Raw genomic sequence first — 12036 nt, 5'->3', positions numbered from 1 at the left:
CCTGATGTTGTTCTTTGATCTTTGTCGAGAATACTTTTTTTGGCGCTGTCAGGAACTTGAGCTGTAAACAAATCCAATTGAAGTTTACCATGGTAAAAAAAAAAACATGCATGCTGTGAATGATGTTTCCTAGCTGGCTATTTTCATTTGGACCCAGGGGCTTCCCACATGCTTCTTTCCACCTGGCTTTACTACCCATGCTTCTGTGGCAGGCACTAACTTTACTCTGCTCAGCAGTTTACCATGGTACACTAAAACGGTTTACTTATCAATGTTATCATGGGGAGATTTTTCTACTTTTCCCCACACTTCAAAAGAACAACGGACCAAACTGCTGACTGAGCCTAATTCATTTTTTTTTTTTTTTTTTTTTAATCTCTTGTTCTTGAATGAATTATTATTTAATTATAACCCCTCTTTTTTTGTCTGTTTTCTTCTCCCAGTTCTAATAACTGCAACCTTTGATGACTTTTGGATATGGCTTTTGATGATTTACACACCGTGTCAAGCAGCAGCACTCTCTTGTATTGGATGATCCTATTAGTTTTGCAATATGCAGTACTCATCATCAACAACATTGCATACTTTCCAACCACTTGTCAATAAAGTGAAAGTGAAGGAGTTTGCATTGACTGACTATGGATATGCACTTGAACGTTATCCTCCAAATCTCTTCTGTCACTGTTGAACCATGTAAGAGTTGAACATAGTCACAGCAAGTAGAGAACAGTAGTACAAAAACATCCATGCTTAATGCATTGTTTTCAGTGTGGTATTTTTTTATCCAATACCCCATTTTAGATGGAGGCCAAGCTGTCATTATTGGTGTCTGTAAATGTTGACCCAAGCCAATTGCACTCCAGCTCACTACATATCACGTTAGAGTAATAGAACGTACTTCAATGACAGAGCCTCCCAACGGTGTTGCACTAAAAGTGATGTTAACCTCTTCTGACTCTAAGAATAGAGCATAGGTGCTAAGACATGCAACTAAGAAATTGCTGCTATGTTTTTGGTACCACTTCATCGTATGTGTCAGTTTAGTAATTGATTTAACTGTAGAACAATCTCCTACTACTAACTAGTAAATTGTGTCAACAGTTACATGTACACACCATGCTGATGTTAACGTAACAGCTGTATCCTTTCCACTTGCTCTTAATCAGTTAAATATACTATTTTGCTTACTCCATCCCACCAATGTGAACTATTAACTGCCGATAGGTTTAGGGTTGAAAGTACAAAAGGGGAATGTCTCCCAGAAGTCATAGGAACAAAGGTGTGCATGTGCTGCTACCAAAGTCAGACAGAGGGTAGGGATACCCCCGTTCCCTCTGAAATGCATGACTTCCACAGTACTCAGTATTTCTTCCTGTCATGTGTGGGTTTCTAATTGTACGCTGTATGACTGTGCCTAATAAATGGAGAACTTGTCAGACGTGCACCGCCCAAATCTCTTCTTGTATCTCTCGCTCCTTCCCTGTCTTCTCTTTTCCCCTCTGTTTGTTTCTGGCTCTTGCTCTATATTTCTCTCTGTCCTCTCCTCCCCTTTCTCTGTCTTGCTTACACCCTTTTGCTTTCTACTTATGTTTCTCTGACTCAGCTTCTCGCCATCGTTCTCCTTCCTTTTCTTAGTATCTTCCTCATGCCCCTGTTTCTCTGACTCTCTCGTTCTCCCCCTTTCTCTGTCTTTGTATCTCTGTCCATCTTTCTCTCCCTACCCAGCCTTTTATTTTGGACTCTCTCACACCTTCTGTCCCTCCCTGTTTCTCTTTCCCTCCTCTTTCTTCTCTCTCTCTCTCTTTCTGTGTTTGGACATGTGGAAGCTCTGGAGCCTCATTGACTGCATTCCTCCTCCTCCCTCTTCTCCCCTCTTTCTCTTCCTTCTCTTCCCGTCTCTGTTGTTTTTTCCACCGCAGGACTCCTCTTAGCCCCTTGCCCGGCATAGAGCCCTACTGCGAGGGGCAAGACGCCAGCAGCTACCGGCCCCCGCCCTCCAGCCCTCAGTGAGTGTGGCTACCTGCACCTTGTTCAGCCCGCCCCTCAGTCAGTATGCTGCTGGCTGGCTTGGCCGCATGCATCCTGTGCTGGGCACGGTCACACGCCGGTTCGAGCAATTGGGGCCCTAAGCACCCTCGCGGTCCACTCACAGGAGATGCAAAATGATTGAACAATTACAGCTGTAAAAAGATATGCACTAAGCAACCTACCTGGGGTCATAGTATTTTATAGTCTCCAGAGATGTCATAGTCTTAGGTGTCCAGCTGGGGGTGATGTGTGTACAGCATTGTCGGGTACAACGTGCCCTTCTTTGAGAAACCTGTTAAGCTGAATTTAAATACATTCAAATTGGGATGAAAGCCCTAGATCCCGATATCTCAGATTTTTTCCTGAAATTGATCAAATAGCAATTTGAACCAGTACGATTAATGGTATCCCCTGAGGCGTGCATAAACGTAGCACGATATTAGCCGGGACTGACAAGGATTTTCAGATTCAGGGAAAAAAAGGCATCTGACTCGCGATCAGACTGCTCCAAACTCTAATTGACATATAAGCCACGGCATGTGGTGTACCTACAGTCAATATAAATAATTCATTCATAAAAGTACCTGATTCAACATTGCACAGGAGGCAATGTATTCAGTTCTCCAGAGATGGTAAAAATTGCCCCCGACCGCCATGCTGTACATGTAAGATGAAACCACTCCAGTGTTGAGAATGATCCAAAATCCCATTTTGCCTATAATTTGAGTCGACAGCCAACCTCGTCCCATTAAAGGTTTCTACTGGGCGTACATACCCAGAATCCTCCTCTCTCTCTTCCCATCTTGTGGGGTTCATTGGTCGGGCTGCTGCTGCTTCTTCACACGCCCCAACCCCTAACTGCCCTCCTGTACCATGCACCGGGAGTAGCCCATGCTCCGGCCCGACCTGTTTAAAACCTAGCACAGGTGGAACAATGGCATTTTAAGTCTGGGATGTATTTGGAAGTCACCGTATGGCATGGCTATACAAAGGGAACAGGTCTGGTGTACAACAACTGGAAAGCAATTGATTTGGTTTATTGATAACATCTAACATTTATTGATAACATCGGCGAGATCGATATTCAAGAGAAGCTGACAGTTATTCACGAATTATGACAATGTGTTATTACTGCCCCATTATCTGTAACCTTCTTTCCCTGTCAAAAGTGCAAATTACTCCCAGAGTTATTTGAAGTCTGGGCTATCCGGCTCCAAAACCACAGTTTTAACACATAATTCAAATAACTCTGTGGCAGTTACCAAGACCCACCCACACAGTTTACAAACAAATGTTAGGACAGCACTTTTGAATGGGAATGAATGTTAGATTAGTCACAGATTGTGACTTTAAACATAGCAAATATGTTTCCCTAAAAATGTTATCATTCAGTACCGGTATAATGCATCATAGGACTTCTTTCATAGCTAGACATATTATAAGCGTATTATAAGACAAAGGTTCATACATGCTTATAACAAACATGCATGTTTTCAGTAAAGTGTTACCAAAGTATAAAAATGATTATTTTTACAGCATAGATTTGAGACTTTTGGAAATGTTCATGTGGCTGTCAGCAGTACGTAGTCACACAATACGTAGTGGTTATACGCTGAGTGTACAAAACATTAAGAACAGCTTCCTAATATTGATTTGCATCCCCCCTTTTGCCCTCAGAACAGCCTCAGTTTGTCGGGGGATTGACTCTACAAGGTGTCAAAAGCATTCTACAGAGATGCTGGCCCATGTTAACTCCAATGCTTCCCACGGTTGTGTCAGGTTGGCTGGATGTCCTTCGGGTAGTGGACCATTCTTGAGACACACGGGAAACTGTTGAGTGTGTAAAACCCAGCAGCATTGCAGTTCTTGACACAAACCGGTGCATCTGGCACCTACTACAATAACCTGTTCAAAGGGACTTAAATATTTTGTCTTGCCCATTCACCCTCTGAATGGCGCACATACCCAATCCATGTCTCAACTGTCTCAAGGCTTAAAACCCTTCTTTAACCTGTCTCCTCCCCTTCATATACACTGATTGAAGTGGATTTAACAAGATACATCAATAAGGGATCATATCTTTCACCTGGTCATTCTATGTCATGGACAGAGCATGTGTTCATACTGTTTTTTACACTTAGCGTATGTCAGTTCTAACATAAATACTTAATCCCAGGTAATTTCGCTGTGGTCTCACTAGTTTGTCTCATCTTCAGACAAGCAAGTTTTTTTCACTGTTCCTTTGTTGTCATTAACAATAACTATTTTTGAGGCAGAACGGACAACATACTGTAGAAATCTCCCTCAGGTTGGTATGTCACAAAAAGTCTTAGCTGAATGTACCTTGTGTCCTTCCAGATTGTTTGCAGCCAAGCAGCCCCTGAATCTCTTTGTGACGACCCCACCCCTGCACACCTGATTTTCTCCTGGCAGTTACGTTGTCACATCCTAGTAGAAACGTTGGCCCTCTTTTCTATGCTTTGCTGTTTTACTCTCAGCTATTCTGTCGAGTATTTAATTGTTAAGTTTAGTAGCGTATGTGTAATAGTAAGCATACAGCGATGGTGCCAAATGGTGCTCATGGTACTGTAGACAAGCTCATGGCACAGTACAGAACATACTAGTGACATACTAGAGGTGTACTGTTTCATTCCCAAGCACCTGTAATTTTACAGCACGGTATTCAAACCAGAGATGATCAAGAGAACCCTCATGAGGTTGTCACTCTTACATGCATGTATTGTCCTCATCTGCTTTACTGCTAAAATTCATTCTATAACCAGTGTGAATACATCTTTGTCTCATAATAAATTGAGCGGTGAAAATCTTACCCTGAACAATGGCACATTCAGCAGATGCCAAATACTCTATTCAAAAGTGATTTTTATAGAAAACAAATAAACAAGCCAGCGTACAGTATAACATTTTATAGCTGTGACGAGTTCTTTCAAGACTGAAATATGTGTATAGATAACATTGCTTCTGATAGCTATTTTCTATGTATTGAACTTGTTGATGTAGTTTTAGATGTTATGAACCACATGAGTAGTAGATATTGAATATTTAGCTGGAAGTGTCTTGAATGTGGGTGTGCACTGTGTCCAGTGGAGGCAGATGTGTTTGCCTATGTCACGCACTATACTTGAAGAGCCTGCACCACGACAGACGGTGCCTTCTGCAGCTTTCCATACGTAGCAGAGAGCGAGAACGTCATTGTTTTTCAATACGGGTCATCGACTGTCAGTTGCCTTGGAAACTCAGCCCCTCCATTGCCACCGCAGCCATTACAAGCACAGCTAAGCCTTAGTGAAATACTAAAAAGCCTCAGCCCTGCATTGTATTTTGGTACTCAGAATAAAGTATTATTAAAACGTCCTGATTTTGCTCTCTTCTTTTCTGGAAAATGCTTGTTATTCCTCATTTCTTGGTGTAACATAAATACTCTCTTGACTAAATGGTATTTCACATTTCTTCCAAATGAATAAAACCCATACTAATAAAATACAATATAGTCTGATTTCTACAATGATGCCCTTAGAATTGACTGTTTTCTAAGTTGATATTCTGAAAATTTTGCCTTACATGCAAAGCACAATTTGAAATTCAGATAACATGTAAATATAGCCACCACAAATACATACAGTGTGAATGAGGCTCGAGAGTTTGTGGTCCAGGGAAGTTGGAGTAATGACAAGACTTTTTTGGAAAAAATGATGGAAAAAGGGACGGATGCCCACGGCTAAAGATGGTCACCTGAATCCTAAGGATGGCAGTGTCTGGGCAATGGGAATGTGTGGATGGGGTGAGGGCATGTTAGTCATTGCCTCTGGTTGGCTCTATCATAGGTTTCTGAAAAGTCAATGGAAATGTCAGGTGGTACTGAAAACACATTAAGCATTGTTATTCCACTGAAATACACTTTATTGTTGTGACTGACTTCACATCAATTACACTACCATGACTGAGAAAAATATACTGCACAATGGAAATGTATTACTCAATCCGACATGATTCGTGATCAGCACAGTCTCCTCATGAGCTGTTGAAGTGATGCAGTTGAGCAAATGGAATGTTAACAGACAACATAGGTCTGTTAACCATGTACACCAAGGAGACTTTACTCAGTGTATCATCTGACTCCCTACCAAGACCATGCACCTACAGTATAACTCAATAGTGTCTGCATATCAAGTAATGTATGACGTTGCGTAGGAGAGCAGTCCACAACCCTAAAGTTGCTGCTGCACATGGTCCCTCCATATCCATCCTCTATTCATAACAAAATTATAAACATCCAATCCCTGTTTTGTCAGATCAAATCATTGGTGCATGGTAGCAGTGCCTGAAATCCCCAATTGAACTTCAGGCTCAAACTAAACTTGTAACTGCACATAATCTGATATTTATTTTGTTACCTAAAGCATGGCTCTTTGAAAAGCCTTTTTTTGTGGATGAATGGCTTGTCATCTCTTACTGGAGACTTTATTTAATATATTTGATCGTAATTTTCAGCTAAAATGATGCCTGACAGTAAAAGCATCGACTGATGGGCTTAGCTTGGGTGTTTGCCGAGTCAAGTTGAAGGAGGTCGTTGAGCAAACATTGACTAGCCTTCTGTCTTTCCATTGTTTCTCAGGTCCTCCTCTGGTAAGGTGAGTCCGGAGAGTATGCGTTCCATGGAACCACCATCGGAGGGTTCAGAGGACGGCCATGGCATGAGCATGAAGAAAATCCCTCAGAGTCCTGCGAAGAAGGATGAACTCTCCCTGTACAAGAAAACCAAGCGAGCAATAACAAGCAAAAAGTACAGTGTCTCCAAGTACGAAGCGGAGGCAACCACACCCATCGAGCTGATCAGCCGAGGCCCCGACGGACGCTTCGTCATGGACCCCAGCGACATGGAAATGATGTCTATCAAGCCCAGGCGAATCGAGGGCTTCCCCTTTGTTGAAGAATCTGACCTCTATCCCGAATTCCGCCAGTCGGACGAGGAGAATGACGATCCCGGGCCCATGCCCCCTGTCATGGCAACCCTTCGACCTCACCAGATCTCCCCGATCTCCAGCCAGGAGTCTTACCTGCAACCACCGGCCTACAGCCCCCGCTTCCAGAGGCCCATGGAAGGTATGACCATCATGGAGAGCAGTCGGCTCCAGGCCACGGGGCAGATCCGAGGCTCCCTGCACCACAGAGCCTTCTCCCATGGCCACGGTCACTTCTACGGTTACCTTAGCAGCCCTGGGGAACCCGAGCCTCCACCCCCTTTCTACATGCCTGACACCAGCCCTCTGAGCTCTGTCATGTCATCACCCCCTTACCACACCGAAGGGCCCTTTGGTCACCCCCGCATCCCTGAGGAGATGGGGGAAGGAGATATTCTACACTATGGCGTCTCAAGCTTCCCTCTTCCCCTGACGCTCACCTCTTCCTCTCGCTCCCCGGAGATCTGGCACAGACCCGATTTCCCCTTTGCGAGTCTGGAAGGGCCCCACTTCATTTTTCCACCCCACCACCCTTTGCATCTCCACCGGGAACCCTTCTTTCCTCCTCCCCATGTTCTTCCCCCTGCTTTCCAGCCCTCCTCCCTCCAGGTGCCCTCATACCCCGGTGTCCTGCAGCTTGAGGCCCCAAAGAGCCGTCCAGGCAAGTCTCCCAGCACGTTCAAGCCTCGGGGCCTTCCAGCCAAGCGTTTAGCTATGCAAGAGGCGCAGAGTCTAGGGCAGCTAAGACACACAAGCCACGGTATGGGTGTGCCAGTTTTGCCTTACCTCGACCCAGCAGCCCACATGGGTGGCCCTAGCACATTCAGTAGCTTGGACACCCGGTGGTTCGAGCCCACCCCCCGGCTCAGTCCCAGGCAGGCTCGTAGGATGGAGCCTAGCATCATGGTTCTCCAACCTTCCCGCCTCTCGCCCCTCACCCAGAATCCCCTTAGTTCCCACGAGGGCTCCCCAGAGATTGTAGTGCGACCCCGTCCCCGTCCCAGCATTGTCCAGCCCTCCATACCTTCAGAGATGTCTGAGATTACCCTGCTTCCCCCCTCTTCAGCCAGCTTCTCCTGGAGGTCCTCTCCCTCGTCCTCTCCCGCCCATGGCCAAGGTAGCAGAAGGGCAAGTCCCAGCTACCGCTCCCACATGGCCTTTGCCACCTCCGCCACAAGCTACCCGTCCCAGTCCCCATCACCCCCCGTGGAAAGCAGCAACATGTTTGGGCAGATGCCATCCCAGAGGAGAACTGAGGAGGAGGTCCTTCCGTGTGAGCCCTCTCCACCCCAGTTGTCAGCTTCAGGGTAGGTGCACTAGGCCTTCAGGGAGGGATTACTTATCTGCGCCAGTATACATTTATTAAAATTGTTAGGTTGCTTTGTGTTCTGAACACAGTGACATTGAGGACCATTATGGTTCTACTAAATGCACTTGTCAGGACAATTGGGATAATTAGGGTCAAATTGGGGTTGGACTTTATGTCAATGTAAACATTTTTTAAGTAAAGATCGATTGATTCTAGTTTTTAGACTTGAGATATGATTTCATCAAGGGATCGAGTTCTTGACGACAAATTGACCGGGGGACTCTTACATAATTTATTGCAATGGCATTTTGCTGTATAGATTTATTTGATGGGCTTAGGAGTTCTGTCATTCTCAAATCGATTAACGCTGCTTTTCATATCAGAAATCAACTTTCAAATATCCATCCATGGAATCTGTGAAGCAAGTGCTGTACCAAACTTGTCTTTTTTCAAATCACAATTTGCACATTTTCCTCTAAATTTGGACTCGGTGGAACAACCTACTTTGTGACCTGAGAAGATAAATGTTTTGCTTCACAGATTACCTTACAGACCTTTCAGGGCTAAAGTAAGTCTTTGGAGAAAATGCCATTATTATCTAAACCATTTCAAATGCATTGCGCAGTTTGTTTGATACAAGCCCCTAAAAGCCTGGAATAAGAGAGACATCACCACAGGATCCCTGGTTTTCCATGTGTTTCATGCTTTACCCTGCTTTCACCCAACAGGAGGAATCCCATATGTGCATCCCAATTGACTCTCAGACAAAACAAATGCCCTTGCTGTGTATAACTCTTAGGCCTTTTAGGACTCCTTATTTATAATGCAGAGGGTGCTTTTAGGAGAGTCCATCTCAGCAGGCACAGGGGGGCCCATCTTCATCCTTAGTAACCTGACTGCATGAACCGCCTCTTCCCTGAAACTTTCACCCCAACCCCACCCCCACCCCTCCATTGCCCCCAGGACACCCCCAGGTCTGACTGCCAGGGGAGGCTTGTTGGGCGAAGTGTGTTGCAGGGATCTGTCCGCTTTCATGTGTTGCAATGTCTCCATCATTATTGATTAGGGGCAGTTGGTCGTTCTTGATGGCTCCTGGAGTCTTACCTGCTTTGTTTTTTATTGATCTCAGCTATCTGGGCAGCGTTGTTGTGACCAGGTCCTCTACACCACAATAGGTAAGGGTTGGATCCATGTCTGAAAGGGGGGGGGCAGCAGGTGGGGCTTTGAATCACCTCGTCCTTTAAAGGGGAATACGAGTCATTGGGTCTTGCTTTGTTAAGTTTGTTACTCCAGTCAAGTTCATCTCCGTTTTTTAGTTTTTCCTTTTTTTCAAAGTAGCTATGCATTTTGAGTTCTGCAGTATTCAATAATGTATGCATTCTGACATACGTATGCATATGTCACCTTTTATGATAATTGATTTGGAGATTAGACACGTATCCCTGACACAACTTCATGCTTGAGAGATGTATGCTAACAACACTTGTCATTTTTCGATGAGGATTGTTTTGATTTACTACCATGACAGCTGACATGTACACAACAAAAGCTGCAAGAAAGTCCTTGCACAAGCAGGCCCCAGACAAAATGTTTCTGTTCTTTTGGCTATAGAAGCATTATGATGTACTGTATGATGGTGTTACCTTGGCAGCTTAGCTGCACTTCTCCTTTTTTTGTTCCTTCTTTTGTGTCTTCAGTAAGAATGAGTAGTAGATATCAGAGGAAAACAATATTTATCTGACAAATATGATAACAATTGTAACAGCCTTTTTCTAAGCCTACCCAAGTGTATATTATAAGTTGTCCAGGCTGTACACACTTAGAAAAAAGGGTTCCATTTGGCTCCAGGTAGAACCGTTTTTGGTTTCAGATAGAACCCTTTTGGGATCCATGTAGAACCCTCTGTGGAAAGGGTTCTTCATGGAATCCAAAAGGGTTCTACCTGGAACTAAAATGGTTCTATCTGGAACCAAATAGGTTTCTTCATAGGGTTCCCCTATGGGGACAGCCAAATAACCCTTCTGGTTCTAGATAGCAACTTTTTTCTAAGAGTGTAGTAGTATAACTCTCTCGTCTGGTCTTATGGCAATGGGCACTCTGTTAGGTCCTCTTTAACATATACATTCTTGGCATTCCTCTCAAGCAGGAGACATATTATCCTTTCTTACTCAGGGTGTTTTTGTATGATGACACCAAATGAAAATATTTTGGACCTATACTCTTAGGAAATATTTGATGTGATTAGCCGTCTGAACTCCCTTCGCTCCAGTCAGTATGAAACAAAGCACGCAAATAACCTAATTACACTTGTAAGTTTGGACAACAGAACAGTTCTCACTAGCAAGTGAAGCAAGTGTCCTTCCAAAACTGTCGATGCACTTCTTTGATATTGTGGGGAAAGTAGAATTTTTAGGTCCACACCACAGCCCTATGAAGTGCTTTTCACAGTATTCCCCTTTAAAGTCCTGTTCCATGTGCAAACTGCCATGCATGCCATCGCTAAATATTGCTATTCATTATTTTATTTTTAAGAACAAGTATCTGATTAAACTCTTGTTACATTTGTTGTCCGAGTGCTTAGTTTTGGTTTTGGCTTACCTTTCGTTATGTGACTGTTCCCAAGTAGCCATTTCCCCTCCCGCCATCTCTCCCCCTGTCAGCATGGTGAAGCCCATTGTAGACAGTATCCATGTCTATGAATACATATTGATGATGCTTTGTCGCTCAGCTGTGATTTCCCTCCTCCACTAACAGCCTTCCATTTCTCTCTGCAGCCACAGCTGGAGGACAGCCCCTTTGTGATGCTATTTGTTTTCCATGCCTTGTGAGAACCTGTTGTGTTTGTGCAGAATCTGTGGGCTGCCGTTTTAAAGTGCCTCAGTATCTGGATAGGAAGACTGCAGACAAAAGAGATGGCTGAGAATACTCATTCATGTTCTACAAATTGCAATATTCTTTCAAATTTGCACCTGTTATTTTCAGATTCAACAAATCATAGGACAGATTGTGTAAAATACAGCAACACTGTAGATTCAAGTCACACAAACATTCCTCTTGATTTTGTTTGACCAAACTATTAGCTTGGTTCAGTCAAAAACCTCAGGTGTGTCACATTGCTCCAAACTTTAGGTAATGTGAAGCTGACTTCAGAAGGTTTGGTTCTTGAACTTTTAGTGCCTCATGTAGAAGGAAAGGCCCACTTGACAGAAGTTCCTCAGGGTTACATGTGTTCTCCCTCCTTTTTTTGTTCAGAAGTCGTCGAGGTGCGCCGAGTGCCCCTGCGGGGTCTGAGAGGTTTGATGCACTGAGATACCAACGTATTAAAAAGGCCAAGAAGACGATGGTGGTCAACAACAACAACTCCAAGTCCAGAAGAAAAACAGGTGAGGCCTCTGACGTTGTGGATGTATGGTCCTGATGTAAGACGCTGGTTGATTAACATGTACATTTTGAGGCATACCACACATTTGACAGATATTGTGTCTGGCAGACTGAAATTTGTTTTCAATTGCCATCTATGTTTTGAGAGACTTCATCACAACAGGATTATCAAGGACTTCCTCTTTCACAGGCGTCAATCAGATTACATATATGCATCATACTATGCTATCTACTCAGCGGCACGTCACCATGGTGTGATAAGGTAGTATGGTGTGATACTTTTCTCATCTCTATTACTCTGCCGTAGTGGTGGGAACACCAAGGTAGTTCCCTAAT

General features: G+C 44.0%; 1 protein-coding gene across 6 annotated transcripts in view; it reads left to right on the top strand.

Annotated features, from left to right (window-relative positions):
* igsf9bb (immunoglobulin superfamily, member 9Bb) overlaps nt 1-12036 on the top strand; it is a 191733-nt gene that overhangs the window by 175212 nt on the left and 4485 nt on the right. For 2 of the 6 annotated variants that reach the window (XM_090192518.1, XM_090192517.1), the window contains exons 18-20: nt 1920-2006; nt 6665-8317; nt 11572-11702. In XM_090192518.1, coding sequence (XP_090048644.1) covers nt 1920-2006; nt 6665-8317; nt 11572-11702 — 1871 coding nt within the window. Of the gene's footprint in view, nt 1-1919; nt 2007-4386; nt 5404-6664; nt 8318-11571; nt 11703-12036 lie in introns of those variants that run through there. The other 4 variants (XM_090192514.1, XM_036937598.2, XM_090192516.1 and 1 more) reach the window with 2 other exon arrangements.

The sequence above is a fragment of the Oncorhynchus mykiss genome, chromosome 12 (assembly GCF_057628025.1).
Source record: "Oncorhynchus mykiss isolate SJ-2025 chromosome 12, ASM5762802v1, whole genome shotgun sequence".
Taxonomy (NCBI): Eukaryota; Metazoa; Chordata; class Actinopteri; order Salmoniformes; family Salmonidae; genus Oncorhynchus; species Oncorhynchus mykiss.
This window is presented reverse-complemented; position numbering and strand designations above follow the sequence as displayed.